Source organism: Corvus moneduloides, chromosome 27 (assembly GCF_009650955.1).
Source record: "Corvus moneduloides isolate bCorMon1 chromosome 27, bCorMon1.pri, whole genome shotgun sequence".
Lineage (NCBI taxonomy): Eukaryota > Metazoa > Chordata > Aves > Passeriformes > Corvidae > Corvus > Corvus moneduloides.
The window spans coordinates 5,238,588-5,256,082 of NC_045502.1; the positions used below are offsets into that span (position 1 = coordinate 5,238,588).

The 17,495-nt window shown below is 65.4% G+C and overlaps 2 protein-coding genes across 2 annotated transcripts; one reads left to right on the forward strand and one right to left on the reverse strand.

Annotated features, from left to right (window-relative positions):
• Positions 1–810: 810 nt before the first annotated feature.
• On the reverse strand, positions 811–9,963 carry LOC116435675 (5-aminolevulinate synthase, erythroid-specific, mitochondrial-like). The gene is given in 14 exon segments (XM_032092184.1): positions 811–1,052; positions 1,339–1,498; positions 1,873–2,106; positions 2,108–2,142; positions 2,667–2,831; positions 4,761–4,812; positions 4,814–4,941; positions 6,345–6,529; positions 7,067–7,274; positions 7,754–7,787; positions 7,789–7,832; positions 7,908–8,021; positions 8,353–8,444; positions 9,861–9,963. Coding segments are annotated over 13 exon segments (1,602 nt in total). The 5' UTR covers positions 8,441–8,444; positions 9,861–9,963; the 3' UTR covers positions 811–897.
• Positions 9,964–10,297: 334 nt separating this feature from the next.
• Positions 10,298–17,417, forward strand: PRICKLE3 (prickle planar cell polarity protein 3). The gene is made up of 9 exons (XM_032092196.1): positions 10,298–10,388; positions 11,089–11,165; positions 11,249–11,429; positions 13,296–13,409; positions 13,891–14,028; positions 14,772–14,984; positions 15,451–15,631; positions 16,033–16,245; positions 17,014–17,417. The coding sequence occupies exons 1-9, from the start codon at positions 10,347–10,349 to the stop codon at positions 17,085–17,087; spliced, it is 1,233 nt and encodes a 410-aa protein (XP_031948087.1). The 5' UTR covers positions 10,298–10,346; the 3' UTR covers positions 17,088–17,417.
• Positions 17,418–17,495: the final 78 nt, after the last annotated feature.

Sequence of the window (17,495 nt, forward strand, 5' to 3'; positions counted from 1 at the left end):
ACACCTCGGTCCCCTTGGCACCAGTTCGCCGGGTATTGGTGGCACTGGGAAAGGCCCTGGAGGACTGGGCAGACTGGGAGGGGGAGGGACCCCCCAGGACTGACGTCATGGCTGGGGGGGTCCCCCCACCTCTGGGTGCTGGGGGGAGCAAAAATTCCTTCCTCATTCCCCAAAATCTTGATAAGGGCAGGAAAGCACCCAGGGGAGCCCTTCCCCCACCCCCCGAGGGACCCAGGTGGGGGAGTGGGAGGGGGAGAGGGGACCCCCCAGGAACCCCCTCGGGGAGAGGCCTTAGGCTCCATCCCATAATGGTTGATGGCCTGGAACTGGGAGCACTGGGAGGGACCCAGGAAGGGGCGGAGGGGGGAGGGAACCCAAGGAGTTTGGGGGGGAGGGGGTGGAAATTGGGAAGGAGGAATTGGGAGGGGAATTTGGGGAGCTCCCCCCCCAGAGAGAGCTGGACACTGAGAGCATCAGTCCCATCACGGCTGATTGCCTGGAACTGGGAGCACTGGGAGGGACACGAGGACCCAGGAATTTGGGGGGAAGGGGGGAGGTACTGGGGGGGAAATTGGGGGACACCCCCAGTGATTGCCCCCCACCCCCAAGATAAAGAGACGGACGCATCATCAGTCCCATCTTGGTTTATTGCCATTGTTACTGGGAGCACTGGGAGAGACTGGGATGGGTGGGAGGAAAACGGGGAAAAACTGGGAGAGGAACGGAAGGGGCAATGGGGGGACACCCCCAGCGCCCCCCCCAAAAGAGAGGAACACCCCCCACTCCCGTAACGGGTTAACGCCTGGAACTGGGAGCACTGGGAGGGATTCAGGCGGCCGCGGGGCGGGGACTGAAGTTGCCGGGGGGAGTCGGGACGCCCCCCGGGTTTGGGGGGGGTCAGCCCATGACAGGGACCCCCCCCAGCTGGAAGTGCTGCCGCTCCCAGTCGCTCATGAGGGAGAAGTGCAGGGGCCGCTGGCACGAGGCGCAGGAGGGGCCCAGGGGGGTGTCCCGGGGCAGCCCCAGCGCCCCCCAACACTCGGACAGCTGGTCTGGGGGGGGGGGACACGGGGTCAGGGGAGGGTACGGACCCCCCCGACTGACCAGTGACCCCCCCCGAGCCGGGAGCACCGGCCTGGTGTCACCCAGGGACCCCCACCCTGTGACCCTCCACCAGTGTCGCCAGATCCCCCCAGTCCTTGGGACCCTCCCATGTCCCCCCCCGCCCCTCCAAAGCCCCAAATCCCCGCATCCCTGTGTCCCCCCATGACCCCCCCCGTGTCCCCCAAAGCCCCCCCATGGCCATCATCCCCCTGTGCCCCCCGTGTCCCCCCTCACCTGCCAGGTGCTCCATCATGGCAGGGCTGTGGTGGGGGGTGGGCGCGATGCGCAGCAGTTCCCCCCCCCTGGGCACGGTGGGGGGGTTGATGGCCTGGACGTACAGCCCCCGCTCGAGCAGGGCCCGGCTCAGCCGGGTGGCGGCCAGGGCGTCCCCAACCTGCACCCCAAAAACCGTCACACCCCAAAATATGGCTGCAGGACCCCCAAACCCACCCCCTGAGCCCCCCCTCGGGTGCCCCCCTCCCCCACGGGCCCAGGGGCGATGTGACTGGGAGCGGGCAGGACAGGGACCCCCCTGAGCCCCCCCATAGCCACCCTACACCCCAAAGTCCCCCGAATCCCCCCAAACCTCCTCACATCCCCCCACGAGCCCCTCCAGACACCCCCAAAGCCACCCCGGCCCCTCCAGTTCACGGTCACGGTGATGATGTTGTGGCTGGGGGTGGGCAACACGGGGACCCCTCCGAGCCCCCCCAGACCTCCTCAAATCCCCCCCAGACCCCCCAAAAGCCCCCCCCGGCCGCCACTCACGGGCACGGGGACGATGTGGCTGGGGGCGGGCAGCGCGGGGACGCCCCTGTCGCGCAGCAGCACCCGCAGGTGTTTGGCGTGGCGCTGGTGGGTTCGGCGCAGGGCTCCCCCCTCGGGGCCCCCCAAAACCCGCAGGGCCGCCAGGGCCCCCCCCACCACGGGGGGCGGCAGCGCCGTGGTGAAGATGAAGCCGGGGCCGAAGGAGCGCACGGCGTCCACCAGAGCGGCCCCCCCCCGCGATGTACCCCCCCACGGCACCCACCGCCTTCCCTGGGGGAGGAAACGGGGGGTCAGGGCACCCTAAAGTCACCAGGGACCGCCCTGACCCCCTCCAAACCCCTACAGACCCCCCAAACCCCCAGAGAGCCCGACCCCAGTGTCCACCCGTGTGGTCCCTCCCCCCCCCATTTTCGGGGTGCCCCTCCCTTACCGAGGGTCTCCCCCCCATTTTCGGGGTGCCCCCCTTACCGAGGGTCCCCCCCCCCCCATTTTCGGGGTGCCCCTCCCTTACCGAGGGTTCCCCCCCCCATTTTCGGGGTGCCCCCCTTACCGAGGGTCCCTCCCCCCCCCAATTTCGGGGTGCCCCCCTTACCGAGGGTCCCTCCCCCCCCATTTTCGGGGTGCCCCCCTTACCGAGGGTCCCTCCCCCCCCCATTTTCGGGGTGCCCCCCTTACCGAGGATCCCTCCCCCCCATTTTCGGGGTGCCCCCCTTACCGAAGGTCCCTCCCCCCATTTTCGGGGTGCCCCCCTTACCGAGGGTCCCTCCCCCCAATTTTCGGGGTGCCCCCCTTACCGAGGGTCCCCGACACCACGTCCACCTTGCCGGTGACGCCGTCGCGCTCGGCGATGCCGCCGCCCCGGGGCCCGTAGAGCCCCACGGCGTGAACCTCGTCCACGAAGGTCAGGGCGCCGTGGGCGTGGGCGACATCACAGAGCTCGGCCAGGGGGGCGATGGAGCCTGGGGGGCGCAGAGGGGGTTTGGGGGGATTTGGGGCGGTTTGGGGAGGTCTGGGACGGTTTGGGGGGATTTGGGGAGGTCTGGGGTGGTTTGGGAGGATTTGGGGTGGTTTGGGGGGATTTGGGGAGGTCTGGGGCAGTTTGGGGCGGTTTGGGAAGGTCTGGGGCGGTTTGGGGGAATCTGGGGCGGTTTGGGGAGGTCTGGGATGGTTTGGTGGGATTTGGGGAGGTTTGGGGGGGGTTGGAGTGGTCTGGGGCGGTTGGGAGCGGTTTGGGGGGTCTGGGGCAGTTTGGGGCGGTTTTGGGGAATATGGGGAGGTCTGGGGCGGTTTGGGAGGATTTGGGGCAGTTTGGGAGGATTTGGGGAGGTCTAGAACAGTTTGGGAGGATTTGGGGCAGTTTGGGAGGATTTGGGGCAGTTTGGGGCAGTTTGGGGGGAATTTGGGGAGGTCTGGGGTGGTTTGGGGCAGTTTGGGGGGATTTGGGGCGGTCTGGGGGGATTTGGGGCGGTCTGGGGGGATTTGCGGCGGTCTGGGGCGAGTTTGGGGCGGTTTTGGGGGATTTGGGGCGGTTTGGGGGGATTTGGGGGGATTTGGGGCGGTTTGGGGGGATTTGGGGCGGGTTTGGGGGATGTGGGGCGGGTTTGGGGGGATTTGGGGCGGGTTTGGGGGGATTTGGGGCGGTTTGGGGGGATTTGGGGCAGTTTGGGGGGATTTGGGGCGGTTTGGGGGGATTTGGGGCGATGTGGGGCGGGTTTGGGGGGATGTGGGGCGGGTTTGGGGGGATGTGGGGCGGTTTGGGGCGATTTGGGGCGGGTTTGGGGGATTTGGGGCGGGTTTGGGGGGATTTGGGGCGGGTTTGGGGGGATTTGGGGCGGGTTTTGGGGCGGTTTTTGGGGCTGAGCGCAGCGGGCCGGTGCAATGCCACAGGGCCCCACCGGGGGCGCTGTTGAGCCGGGGGGGGGGGCAGGGGGCGGCCCATGGGGGGGGTCTGGAGGGGTTTGGGGGAATTGAAGGGGATTTGGAGAGATTTGGGGGATTTAGTGGGGGTTTGATGGGGTTGAGGGGGTTTGGAGGGAGTCTGGGGGGCATTTGGAGGAGTTAGGGAAGTTTGGGGAGGGATTTGGAGGGGTTTGGGGGGATTTGGAGGGATTTTGGAGGAGTTTGGGGTGTTTTGGGGTGAATGCCGTGTGTGGGTGGAATGTCACAGAGGCCTGGGGGGACATGGGAGGGGACATGGGAGGGGACAGGTGCGATACTGGGGGGACACTGGTGTGAGATGGGGGGGCTGAGTGGGATTTCGGGGCAATACTTGGTGGTTTAAGGGATAACTGGGGGGATTTGGGGGGAACTGAGGGGATATGGGGGAGATTTGGGGGGGGGTCCGGGAGCATTTGGGGAAATTTAGGGGAGAACTGGGGAGAGCTGTGGGGGGATTAGGGAGGATTTGGGGTGGAACTGGGGGGAGTTGGAGGGGATAGTGGGGGATTTAGGGGGGATTTGGGGAGAACTGGGGCAAACGGGAGAATTGGGGGGGATATGGGAGTGTATAGGGGCGATTTGGGAGGGTACAAGGAGATTTTGGGGGGAACTTGGGGCATTTGGAGGGGGTTGGGTTTTTCGGGGGGGGGATTTAAAAGGACTTCGGGGAGCTGGGAAGGATTATGGGGGATTCAAGGAGATTTAGGAGGGGTTGGGGGGATTTAAGGAGGAACTGAGGGGGATTGAGGAGATTGAGGAGATTTGGATGGAATTGGGGAGGATTTAGGGGGACCTTGGTAGGAACTGGGAGGATTTGGGGGGTCTGAGGAGAGGTGTGGACACTTGGAACCCCACGAGCTTTGGGGCTGTCTGAACAGGTTTGGGGGGATCTCAGGGGGTTGTGGGGTGTCCCGGGGGTTCTGGGGGGTTTTAGGGTGCCCCGCACTGACCATCCATGGAGTGGACGGACTCGAAGGCAACAATTTTGGGGATCCCGGGGGGGGCTGCGCCCCAAAAGCTCGTCCAGGTGCTGGGGGTCGTTGTGGCGGAAGACGTGTTTGGGGGCCCCGCTGCGCAGGATCCCCTGCACCATGGAGGCGTGGTTCCCCGCGTCCGAGAAAATGTGGCAGCCTGGGGGCACCCCAAAACCCGTCAGCACCCAAAAAGCCCAACCCCCAAAATCCCCATGCCCATCAGCACCCAAAACTCCCACCCAATTCATGGGAACCCCTAAAAACCCATCCCAACCCCCCCCCCCCCCCGTAATTCCCAGCATCCGAGAAAATGTGGCAGCCTGGGGGCACCCCAAAACTGCCCCGCACTCTCAGCACCCCAAACCCCCAAACCAATTCCCCCCCGCACCCTCAGCACCCCCAAAATCCACCCCGAAACCCCATCCCAAAACTTCCCATGATTCCCTGGCAGCCTGGGCACCCCAAAACCCCCCCGCACCCTCAGCACCCCAAAAACCCACCCCAAAACCCCACTGTGCCCATCAGCACCCCTAGAACCCACCCCAACCCCCCCACCCCTCGGTTTCCTTTTGGGAGGTTTTGGGGGGCTCGGGGGGTGTGTTGGATGAATCAGAAGAGGGTTTTAGGGTCCCCATGAAGGATTTTGGGGGTCCTGGGGGTTTTTGGGTCCCATGACTGGGGTTTTGTGGGGTCCCACGTGGTTTTGGGAGGGCTCTAAAGAGGAACAGATTTTTGGGGTTCACAGGAGGAGTTTTTTCTGTTCTCAAGAGGTTTGGGGGACTCCCAAGAGGTTTTTGGGGTCCCAGGAAGTTTTTTGGGTCCAATAAGCTTGGGGGGGGGGGGGGGGGGGGCTGCCATGCAAATTTTTGGGGTTCCCAAGAGGTTTTTTGGGGTCTGAAGAGCTTTGGATTTCTCCCATGAGATTTTTTTAGGTCTCATGAGTTTTTTTGGTGTTCCAGGAGATTTTTGGGATCCCAGAAGATTTTTTGGGTCCCGTAAAGTTGGGAGCGGGGCAGATTTTTGGGGTTGCCAAGAGAATCTGGAGATGTTTTTAGGAGTTCCCAGCAGGTTTTGTAGAATTAAAACGAGGTTCTTTCTGTTCCCATGGATTTTAGGGGATCCCCTGATGTTATTGAGGTCCCATTGGCTTTGTGGGAGCTCCCATGCAGATTTTTGGGGTTCCCAAAGGGTTTTTTTGAGGTTCTCAAGAGATTTTTTGGGGTCCAAGACCTTCAGAGTTCCCCTGTAAGTTTTTTTTTTTGAGTCCCACAAGGTTTTTTTGGGGCCAAGTTTTTGGGGGACCCAAGAGTTTTTGGGGGATAAAATGCACTTTGGTGACGGGGCTCCTCAGCAGATTTTTTGGGGTTGCCAAGAGGGTTTTCGGGGTTGCCCAGAGAACTTGAAGAGCTTCTCACGACAAGTCTTGTAGAACCCCCAGAGCTCTGACTCCCACCGGGCTGGGGTTTTTTGGGGTTCCCGTGAGATTTACGGATCCCCTTCAGGTGTTTTGGGCTCCCCGTGGATTTTGGGGTGCTCTGCTGGGTTTGGGGTGCCCCGTACCTGGCAGGAGCCGCGCCAGCGTGGCCAGGGCGGTGTCGTTGGCGGCGAAGCAGGAGGAGAAGAGGCAGGCGCGGGGCTGGCGGTGCAGCCGGGCCAGCGCCCGCTCCAGCGCCCCGTGCAGCGGGGACGTGCCCCCGATATTCCGGGTGCCCCCCGCGCCCAGCCCGTGAGCGCCCAGCGCCGCCCTGGGGGCACCCGGGGCACGGGGTCAGAGGGGCTGGGGGGGTTTGGGGGGGTTTTGGGGGACTTTGGGAGCAGTTGTAGGGGATTTGGGAGCAGTTGTGGGGGATTTGGGAGCAGTTGTGGGGGATTTGGAAGCGGCTTGGCAGGGATTTGGGGAGGGGATTTGGGGGGGTTAGGGGAGGTTTGGGGGGGATTTGGGGGGGTTAGGGGAGGTTTGGAAAGGATTTCAGGGGTTTGGGAAGGGGTTGGGGGATTTTAGGAGAGATTTGGGAGGGGTTGAGGGAGAGATTTGGTGGGAGGCTGCGGGTATTTGGGAGGGGTTGGTGGTGATTTGGGGGATTTAAGGGGAAGAGTCAGGAGAGCTTGAGGGGATTTAAGGGCATTTGGGGGGATTTGGGGGAGATCTGGGAGCAGTTGGGGAATTTAAGTGGATTTGGGGATCTTCGGGGGGATTTAAGGAGATTTGGGGGAATTTGGGAGTCATTTAAGGGGATTTGGGGGCAATTTAAGGGGGTTTAAGGGGATTTTGGGGTTCCCACCTGGCTGCCCGCAGCACCTCGGGGTGGCGGCTCATTCCCAGGTAATCGTTGGAGCACCAGAGCTGGATCAGGCGCGGGGGGGACCCCAAAAAGGCGGTCGGGGGGTGCTGGGCCCGGCGCCCCACGGCCGTGAACTCCCGGTAGGTGTGGGAGCGGCGCAGCCCCGCCAGGCGCCCCCCAAAAACCGCCTCGTAGGGGAAGGCGTCCTCTGGGGGGGGGCAAAAAGGGTCAGGGGGGCACCCTGAAACTGCCACAGCACCCCTGACCCCCCCACCGCACCTCAAAACCCTCCAGAGCCCCCCAAAATCCCATCACCCCCCAAAAGCACCTAATGGGGTAAGGCATTCTCGGGGCAGGGGGGAAAGGGTTGGAGGGACACCCCAAAACACCCAACACCCCACTGCACCCCAAAATCCCCCCAACGCCCCTATTGCACCCCAAAACCGCCTTGTACGGAAAGGCGTCTTTTTTGGGGGGGACTCCAAACCCCTCCAAACTCAAGCCCCCCCAGCCCCACATCAGACCCGACCCCCCCCGCACCCCAAACCCTCTCATTGCACACCCAAACCCCCCTAAACTGACCTGGTATCCCCCAAAGACCCCCGGATCCCCTCCCAGCCCCCCCAAATCCCCCCGCAGCTCCTCTCGAGCCCCTCCGGAACCCCCCCCAGACCCCTCCCCCCTCACCGGGCAGGTTCTCCTCCAGCCGCCGCTCGGGGGGGGTCCTCGAGGGGGTCCCCCAAATCCAGCAGCCAGTCCAGGGGCTCTGGGGGGTCAGAGGTCATTGGGGTATCCCCGGTACAGGGGGGAGGCGTCGGGGGGGGTCCCCAAAATTCCTCACCTGGCTCGGGGGAGGTCACGTCCTCCTGTACTTCGGGGGCCGCGCGCTGGACAAAGGGGGGCTCCTCCCCCCCCAGATCGATGAAGGGACAGTGGGACCCCTCGGGGGGGTCACCTGGGGGGGACAAGGGGATTCAGGGGGGCCCAACACCCCCAATTCCCAAAAAAACCCTGCAACACCCCAAAATTCCCTCAACCCCAGTAAGGCTCCCCCATAAAACCCCTCAAAACCACCCAAAAATCTCCCCAAAACTCCAAACTTCCCCCTCACCCACCCCAAAACTCCCCCAAGCTCCCAAAACCCCCCAAAGCTCCCCAACCCTCCCCAACCCCCCAAAACTTCCCTAAAACTCCTCCCACTCCCCCAAACTCCCCAAAACTGAAAGGGGGGTGTCAAAGGGGGGGATATCCTCCCCTCCCCCACCTCTCCCCCAAATTTCGGGTACCTGGGTGGGGGCGGGGCGGGGCCGTGGCCAGGGCTCGGACCAGCCACGGGTGACGGGCGAGGACGGGGCAGCGCAGCAGAGCGGCCATGGTGCTGGGGGCGGAAAAACGGGGGCGTCAGGGGGGTCCGGCACCCCAAAAAACACCCCAACCCCCCCCAAATCCCCCTCGTCCTTCTCATCCCCCAAACCCCCCCAGAATTCCCCCAAAATTCCCTCAAGTCCCCTCCAAAGTGCTGGGGGGGGAGGGCAAAAAAAGGGGGGCTCCGCAGCCCCAAAACACCCCCAGAACCCCCCAAAATACCCCTGATCCCTCTCATCCCCCAAAGCCCCCTGAACCCCCCCCCTCCCCGAAACTGCTTGGGAGGGGCGAAAATGGGGGTTCGGGGGCGGCCCGGCACCCCCAAACCCCCCCAGCCCCCAAAGCTGCTGGGGGAGGGGCAAGAAAGGGAGTCTGGGGGGGCTCGGCACCCCCGAGCCCTCCCCGAGCCCCCCAAATTGTCCCCGCACCCCTTAATCAGCCCCACCCTGGGGTCCTTCCTGGGGGGGTTTGGGGTCTTTCCAGGTGGGTCGGGGGGCTCTGTGGGGGTCCCGGCACCAGGACCCCGGCGGGGCCCCCCCAAAGCTGCCCCTCCCCCTTAATCAGCCCCACCCAGACACCTCCGCCCCTTTTTGGGGCCGTTTTGGGGGGGTGGGTGTGGCCGCCCCCCTTATCAGCCCTTATCAGCCCCCGACACCTGGAGTCGGCTGGATCACGTGACCTCGGGGAGAGGAGGAAAATTGGGGGAGCCTCAGATGTCCCAACCCCCCCGAGCCCCCAAAACCCCCCCAAACCCCCCTACAACGGGACCCAGGGGCCGGGGGGGCTGATGGGGGGGGACAGCTTGGGGTCTTCTGAGGTTGTTTGGGGGGGCTTCGGGGGAATTTGGGAGCGCAGGACTCCCCAATTCCTCTTTCTCCCACCCCCCTGCGATGTTTGGGGGTTCGGGGATGTTGGGGCCTTCTGAGAGAATTTTGGGGGGTCGTGTGGGTTTTGGGGGGTGCAGGAACCCCCAAATTCCCCTTTTCTCCCCCGTCCAGCAATTTTTGGGGGAGTTTTTGGGGTGTTGGGGGATTCTGAGTGGGGTTTGGGGTTGATGGGGGTCTCTGGGGAGGGGTTGGGGTGTTCGAGTGGGGGTTTGGGGGTGCTGAGCCCCCCCAGCGGTTCTGCGGGTGCGAGGGGGAATTGGGACCCCCAAATTCCTGGGGCCTCTCAAGGGGAGAGTCCGGGACTCCCATAGACCTCCCGCACCCGCTCAGGGGTCCCGGTCCCCCAAAACTCCGCACTCGGTGTGATCCAGGCATCTGGGACCCCCACAGATGCCTCCTCCCCACATTTGGGGGTCTCCAGCCCCCCAAAATCCCCCCCCAGAGGAGCCGGGACCCCTATGGGACCCACCCCCAGACCCACTTGGGGCTCCCCAGCCCCTCCAAGCGCCCTGAAACCCCCCGCGACCCCCCGCCCCCCTCACCTGTTGTCCCGCACTGAGGACGAACAACGAGCACTGAGGCCCCCCCAAAACGGGGCCCCCCCAATCCGATAAGCCCCGGGGGGCGGGGCTTAGCGCGCTGAGGCTCCGCCCACGGCTCCTCCCAACTCCCCTGCACGCCCCCAAAATCCCCCAATCTCCGAGCCCCCCAAACCCTCCCAAAACCCCTGAGACCCCCAACACCTCTGAGACCCCCAAATCCCATAAAACCTCTGAGCCCCCCGAACCCCCCTGAGCCCCCCACCCCCAGAGAACCCCGGCTTTGAGCGAGGGGCGGGGCCAGGCGGGTGGGCGGGGCCAGCGGCGTTGGGGCGGGGCTTGGCGGTTGCCGGGCAACACAAAGGGCGGGACTGCGAGGGGCCGCGGCCCCGGGGGGTCTGGGCGGGGCCGGGGGGCGGGGCCGCCCGCCCGCGTGGGGGGCGTGGCCTCCTTGGTGGGGGCGTGTCCGGGGCGTGGCCAGTGCCCGCCATGTTCACCCGGGGGTCCCGGCGGCGGCGATCGGAGCGAGACGTGAGGGGCGGGGGCGAATTCGGGGGCCCGGGGGGCTTTGGGGGCGCTTTGGGGTTTTGGTGGGGTCTGGGGGCGGGGGGGGCTGGAAGGGTGGGCACTGAGGGGGCGGGCCTTAGGGCGCGGAAGGGGGTTTGGGGGGGTTGTAGGGCAGGTGTGGGGGGCAGGGGTCCCTGGGGTGTGGGGGGGGTCTGTGGCTGGGGGAGTCTCGAAGGGGGCTCAAGGAAAGGGGCTGTGGGGGGTTATGGGGGGCTGTAGGGGTATATAGGTTGGGGGGCCCTGCGGTGGGGGGCTGCGGGGCGGGAGGGGGCTTAGGGGGTGAATCCCCCCCCCAGCACGCCCGCCCCCGTTTGTGGTGGTTGCACCTCCGGCCCCTGGGATCCCTCAACCTTCCAATCCCGATTTTGGGGTGCGACCCTACACCCTGTGCCCCCTCGACCCCATTTCTGGGAGGTTCCCCCCCCAGCCATCCCTGACCCCGTTTTTGGTGTTTCCCCCGACTCCTTTTGGTGCTTCCCCATCCCCCCCCCACCCCATTTTGATGCCCCCCAGACCCGATTTTTGGGATGTTGCCCCCCCAGCTTCCAGCATCCCCTTTTTGGGGTGTTGCCCCCAGCACCCCGTGTCCTTTTCAGTGCCCCTCCAGTCCCCCGACCCTGTTTTTGGGGTGTGACCCCCCCTGACCCCGTTCCTGCCCCCCCAGGCCGAGGACCCTGACCGAGGCCGGCCATGCCGGGCGTGCCAGGAACTCTGTCCCGGCTTCCAGGAGCACCCATGGAGGTGAGGCTGGGATGGGGGGACTGGAAAGGGGACTTTGGGGTGTCCCCCCCTCACCAGAGCCCCCCTGTCCCCCCCCCCCCCAGGAAGATCTGCCAGCACTGCAAGTGCCCTCGGGGGGAGCACGTTGGAGGGGGGGTCCCCCCGACCCTACAGAGGGTCCTGGCCCGGCTGCTCCCCGAATCCCATCCGCCTCCCGGCTCCGAGGATTCGGGGTGTTCCGCTGAGGAGTTCGCCTGGGCCCCTCCCGGCCTCAGCCCTGACCAGGTAATCCCAGACTCCTCAAGCCCCCCTGGAGCCCCCCAGAAGCCCCCCAAGTGATGAAGGCCTGAAGGCCTCGCCCCTGCCTACAGCCCCCCTACAGCACAGAATTCTGACCCCCCCGGGCCCCCCGTGTACCCCTGAGGCCCCAGCACAGGGGTCTCCCCCCAAACCCCCCAGCTGAACCCGCCCTGCAGAGCTGTGAGAGCCCAAAGGCCCCCCCAGACCCCATGGCTTTAGGGGACCCCCCAGGGGTGCCTCTGTCCCCCCATAGAGCCCTGTCCCCTGCAAGGGCCCCCAAACCCCTCCTGGGGTGCCCCAATCCCGTACAGGCCTCGCCCACTGGGGAAAGTCCCCCCTTGCCCCAAGCCAAGCCCTGGCCCTGCTCCAGGCCACGCCCATGCAAACAAGCCTCGCCCCCTCCCGAAGCCCCGCCCACCTGCAAGTGACTCCTCCCAGCTGCCCCAGCAGGCCCCACCCCATTGAGGCCCCGCCCCCTTTCCCTGCCCCTCCCCTCAGGTGTGATTCTCGCACCTGCCCCAGTGCAGCCCCACCCCCAGTGAGGCTCTGCCCCATCCAAGCCCCACCCTCTTATGGGCCACACCCTCCTCCAGGCCCCACCCATTGGTTGAGCCCCTCCCCCATCCCCCTGTGCAGGTGCTGCTGGATTTTGTCACCTGCCCCACCCCACAGTGAGGCCACGCCCCCAGCGAGGCCCCATCCAATCAGACCCCACTATTCCAGTCACGCCCACTGAATCCCCGCCCCTTTTCCCGCAGGTGACCCTGTGCTTCTCACACCTGCCCCCGTCAAACCCTGCCCATTGGGCCACACCCCGATAAGCCCCGCCCCTTCCTCAGGTGTCCCCGTACTTCTCCCACCTGCCCCACTGAGGCCACGCCCCTTGTGCCCCACTCTGCTAAGCCCCGCCCTGCAGGTGTCCCAGAACTGCCTCCTTCCCCAGTGAGGCCACGCCCTTTGCACCTTGCCTCCTAAGCCACGCCCCCATGCCCCACCCTGCTAAGCCATGCCCCTCATACCCCAGCTTGCTAAGCCCCACCCCACACCCTGCCCCACTAAGCCCCGCCCATCGCACCCAGCCCTGCTAAGTCCCGCCTCTCGTGCGCTGCTCCTCATGCCCCACCCCGCTAATCCCACGCCCCTCTCACCCCACCCCTCATGCCCCGCCCCACAAAGCCCCACCCTGCAGGTGTCCCAGAACTCCCTCCTGCCCCAGTGAGGCCACGCCCTTTGCACCCTGCCTCCTAAGCCACGCCCCTGCGCCCCACCCCGCTAAGCCCCGCCCCGCTAAGCCCCGCCCCGCTAAGCCCCACCCCTCGTGCCCTGCTGCTCATGCCCCGCCCCACTAAGCCCCACCCTGATAAGCCCCACCCCATTAAGCTCTGTCCCTTGTGCCCATCCCTGCTAAACCTCACCCCACAGGTGTCCCAGAACTTCTCCCTGCTGCCCCAGTGAGACCACGCCCTTTGCACCCTGCCCCACTAAGCCACAGCCCCGTGCCCAACCCTGCTAAGACCCGTCCCTCGTGCCCCACCCCTTGTGCCCTGCCCCGCTAAGCCCCGCCCCGCTAAGCTGCGCCCCTCGCGTCCCACCCCTCACGCCCCACCCCACTAAACCCCACCCCACAGGTGTCCCAGAACTTCTCCCTCCTGCCCCAGTGAGGCCACACCCTTTGCACCCTGCCCTGCTAAGCCACGGCTGTGTTCCTGACCCTGCTAAGCCCCGCCCCACTAAACCCCGCCCCTTAAGCCCCTCCCCGCTAAGCCCCGCCCCTTGCACCCCTCCCCGCTAAGCCCCGCCCTGCTAAACCCCACCTCCTTAAGCCCCGCCCCGCTAAGCCCCGCCCTGCAGGTCTCCCAGTACTTCTCGCTGCTGCCGCCGCCGTTGGTGCCGCGGCTCCGCAGCCCCGGGGAGCGGCACCGGCTGCGGGAGCTGCTCCGGCAGCTGCCCCCGCATGACCTGGAGGTGAGGGGGGCCCGAGGGGGGTTAGAGGAGCTCTGGGGGCACTGAGGGGGAGTCCTGAGGGGCGGGGGAGGCTTTGGGGGGCTTGGGGGGATTCTGGGGGGCGGCTGGGGGCATCCAAGGGGGTTCTGGGAGCTCTTCCTGGGGCAGTTTTGTGGAATTTGGAAGCATTTTGAAATGGTTGGGCCCATTTTTCAGTTGTTTTAAGGCAGTTTTGATGTATTTGGAGCATTTTTGGATGTATGAAGCAGTTTTGGGGTGTTTTAGGAGTATTTGGGGTGTTTTGGGGCAATTGGGTTAGTTCAGAGTCATTTTGAGGTGTTTTACTATGTTTCTAGCTTATTTTGAGGTGGATTTGGGTTATTTGAGGGCATTTTTGGGTTGGTTTTGGGCTGTTTTGGTGTTTCTAGGTAGTTTTGAGGTATTATTTGGGGGATTTTTGAGGTGTTTTGAGGTTCACTCCCCCAATTCCGACCCTCCCTAGCCCCAGTTTTGCCACGACCTGGACGAGGCCGAACGTCGGGAATTGAAACTTTTTGCCCAACGCCGGAAACGGGAAAATTTGGGCCAAGGGAGTGTCCGACCCCTCCCCCTCACCAGCGCCGGTGCCGTTTGCCAGCAGGTGGGGGCACCCCAAAAATGGGCACCCAAAAGAGGGGGAGGCAAAGTATTGGGGAGGGCTGGGAATAATGGGGGTGGGACCCCAAAAATATTGGGAGAGAACCCCAAAAATATTGCGAGAGGACCCCAGAAAATGAGGGGGAACCCCAGAGAATTTGGGGAGGCAAGGCAAAAAAGAGGAGCGGGGACCTGGAGATTTTGGGGGGCCCCAAAAACAGGGAAGGGAAACTTTAAAATAGGGGTGAGGGTTGCCAAAAATGAGGGACCCCAAATAAAAGTTGTTTAGGGTTTGTCCACCCAAAATAGGTGGAGAAACCCTAAAAATGGGGGTGGGAAGCCCCAAAATGAGTCAGGAACCTGAAAAACGGGGAGTGGGGAACCCAGAAATAGGAGTGGAGGCCTGGATATGTTGGGGGAGCCCAAAAACAGGGAAGTGGAACCTAAACTTCTGGGGTGAGGGACCCCAAAAACATCATGTGGAGCCCCCAAAATGTGTGAGAAACCCCAAACATGGGGGGTGGGAAGCCCCGGAATGAGGGAGGGAACCCCAAAAACTGGGAGTGGGGACATGAATATTTGAGGGGGGATGGGTGCTCAAAAAGAGGGAAGGGGAGCTTAAAAATCGGGGCGAGGGACCCCAAAATCAGGGTAGGAGCCTAAAACCAGGGGGGTTTGAGCCCCCAAACCCTCGGGGGTCCCCCAAGGCTGGGGCACCCCCCTGACCCAAATGTTTCCCCTCCCCAGTGTGGGGGCCCGGTGCGGGGGGGGGCCCTGGCGGTGTTTGCGGCGCGGGCGGGGCTGGGGCTGTGCTGGCACCCCCAGTGCTTCCAGTGCCACCAGTGCCACCAGCCCCTCGTGGACCTCGTGTACTTCTGCCCCGGCGGGGCCGGGGGGCGGCTGCTCTGCGGGAGACACCACGGGGACACCCTCAGGCACCGCTGCCCGGGCTGTGACGAGGTGAGGGGGGCACCTACACAGTGGTTCTGGGGCGGTTCTGCGGTGGATATGGGGTGCTATGGGTGGTTCTGGGGGGGTAAGGGGTGTTGAGTGTGGTTCTGGGGTGGATATGGGGTGCTATGGGTGGTTCTGGGGTGGATATGGGGTGCTGGGGTGCGGTTTTGGGGTGGTGATGGGGGTGCTGAGTGTGGTTATGGGGTGCTCTGTGTGGTTGTGGGGTGCTATGGACAGTTATGGGGTGGTTGGTGGGGCTGAGGGGCCTGGGGGTTTTTGGGGGCTGGGTATGCCCCCAACACCCCCCCCCCCTTTGTGCCCCCCAGCTGATTTTCAGGGGGTGCTGGGCCAAGGCTGGGGGGGCAGTCATGGGTCACTTGTGGGTTTATGGGACATTTATGGGGCTGGGGGGCACCCAGGGGTGCTGTGGGGGTTCTTTGGGTGCTGATCCCCCCCCCTTTGTGCCCCCCAGCTGATTTTCGGGGGGCGCTGGGCCGAGGCCGGGGGGCGCCGGTGGCACCTGCGGCACCTGCGCTGCCTCGAGTGCGAGGGGCCCCTGGACCCCCAGAACCTGCCCGGGGGGGGGCAGCCCCTGTGCCCCCCCTGCCGCGCCCGCGGTGCCCACCTGTGCGACACCTGCGGGGACCCCATCGGTGAGGGGGGGACACGGGCTGGGGGGGTTGGGGGATCCCCAGGGGGGCTTGGGGGGTTCAGGAGGGGGTCCCAGGGGGTTCAGGAGGTCCCCAAGGAGGTCCCGGGGGGGTTCAGGGGGGTCCTGGTGCTGCTTAGAAGATGCTGAGGGGAGTCAGGGGACCTCAAGGGGTGTCCAAGTGGTCTCCAAGGGGTTCCAGGGGGGTTGGGGGGATCCTCGAGGGGTTTCCAAAGGGTCCCAGAGAGATCCCAGCCCCCCACTTAAGGTCACAGCCCCCCCCCAATCCCCTCTCTCCCCCCTCCCCAGACCTGCAGGCGCCCCACGTCACCCACAGGGGGCAGCACTGGCACCTCCCATCCCCCACTGTCCCCCATTGTCCCTCACTGTCCCCACTGTCCCCAGACCTGCAGGCGCCCCACGTCACCCACAGGGGGCAGCACTGGCACCCCCTCCCCGGCTGCTTCCGCTGCGCCCCCTGCGGGCGCCCCCTGCTGGGCCGCCCCTTCCTGCCCCGGGGGGGGCAAATCTTCTGCTCCCCCCGCTGCGCTCAGGGGCCCCCCCAGACCCCCCGCAGCGCCCCCCAGCGGCGCTCCTGGGGCGGGGGACCCCCGGCAGGTGAGGGGGGGGCACCGGGAAGGGCAGTGGGGAGATCCTGGGGGGCACTGGGAGGAGTGGGAGGGTCTGGGGGGGCTGTGGTGGGTACTGGGAGGGGCTTGGAGGACACTGGGGGAGGTTGGGGGGGTGTGGGGTGGCCTGGGAGGAGCTGGGGGTTACTGGGAGTTGCTGGGAGGGTCTTGGGAGGCACTGGGAGGCATTGGGGGGGCACTGGGAGGTGCTGGGGGAACTGGGAGAGACGGGGGGGGGGTTACTGGGAGCACTGGGGGAGGCGGTGGGAGGTTCACTGGGGACACTGGGGGGGTTAACTGGGCCCCTCCCCTGCAGGCTCGCAGCCCCGGTTCCGCCGGGGGGGCCCCCATCGCCACTCGATGCCGGAATTGGGGGCCGCCCCCCGCCCCTCCCCCCCTGCCCCCGCCGTCTCCCCTCCCCCCGCCCCCCGTGGCCCTTCCCCTCCCTGTGTCACCTCCCGTGATGCCCCTCCCCCCCCCGGGCCGTGCCCCTCCCCCCCCAGGGCTGCGCCCCCGGGGCCGGGGGTGCGGCGGGGGAGGGGCCGCCCCCGCTGGCCTTCGTCTTCGTCCTCCTCATCCTCCTCCTCCTCATCCTCCTGGGAGGGGCTGTTCCTGGGGGAGCCCATCCCCCTCCCCCCACAGCTCCGCCCCCCCGGCGCCCCCCCGGACCCTCCGCGGCCCCCCCGGCCCCGCCCCCGCTCCCGCGGCTGCCGCCTGGCCTGACCCCGCCCCCGCCGTGACCTCTGACCTCTGCCAGGAGCCGCTGACCCCTCTGTGACCACCTGGCAGCCCCTGCCCTCCCCTGCTGACCTCTCTGTGACCTGCTGCTGACCTCTGACCTCTGCTGGGGCCTTTGATCTCTCTTGGTGGCCTCCAACCTCAGGGACCTCCTGGTGACCTCCTGTTGGTGACCTTTGACCTCTGATCTCCCATGGGGACTTCGGTGCTGACTTTTGCCCTTTGACCCCACTCCGGCATTTGTTGACCTTTGACTTCTGCCCCTTGCTGAGCACTTTTGACCTCTGACCTCCCTCCCTCATGGGTGTGACCTTTGCACTTTGACCCCATGACTGCCTCAGGGACCCCCTGACCTCTGCATGGTGACCTTTGACCCCGCGGGCAAAGCTTTAATAAAGGGGCGGTGCCCCAGTTTGGCCACCAGTGTCACTGAAGCCCCGGGACATGGGGGGGCCCTACGGAAACAGAGGCGGCTGAGCTGGAAACACCACAGAAACACTG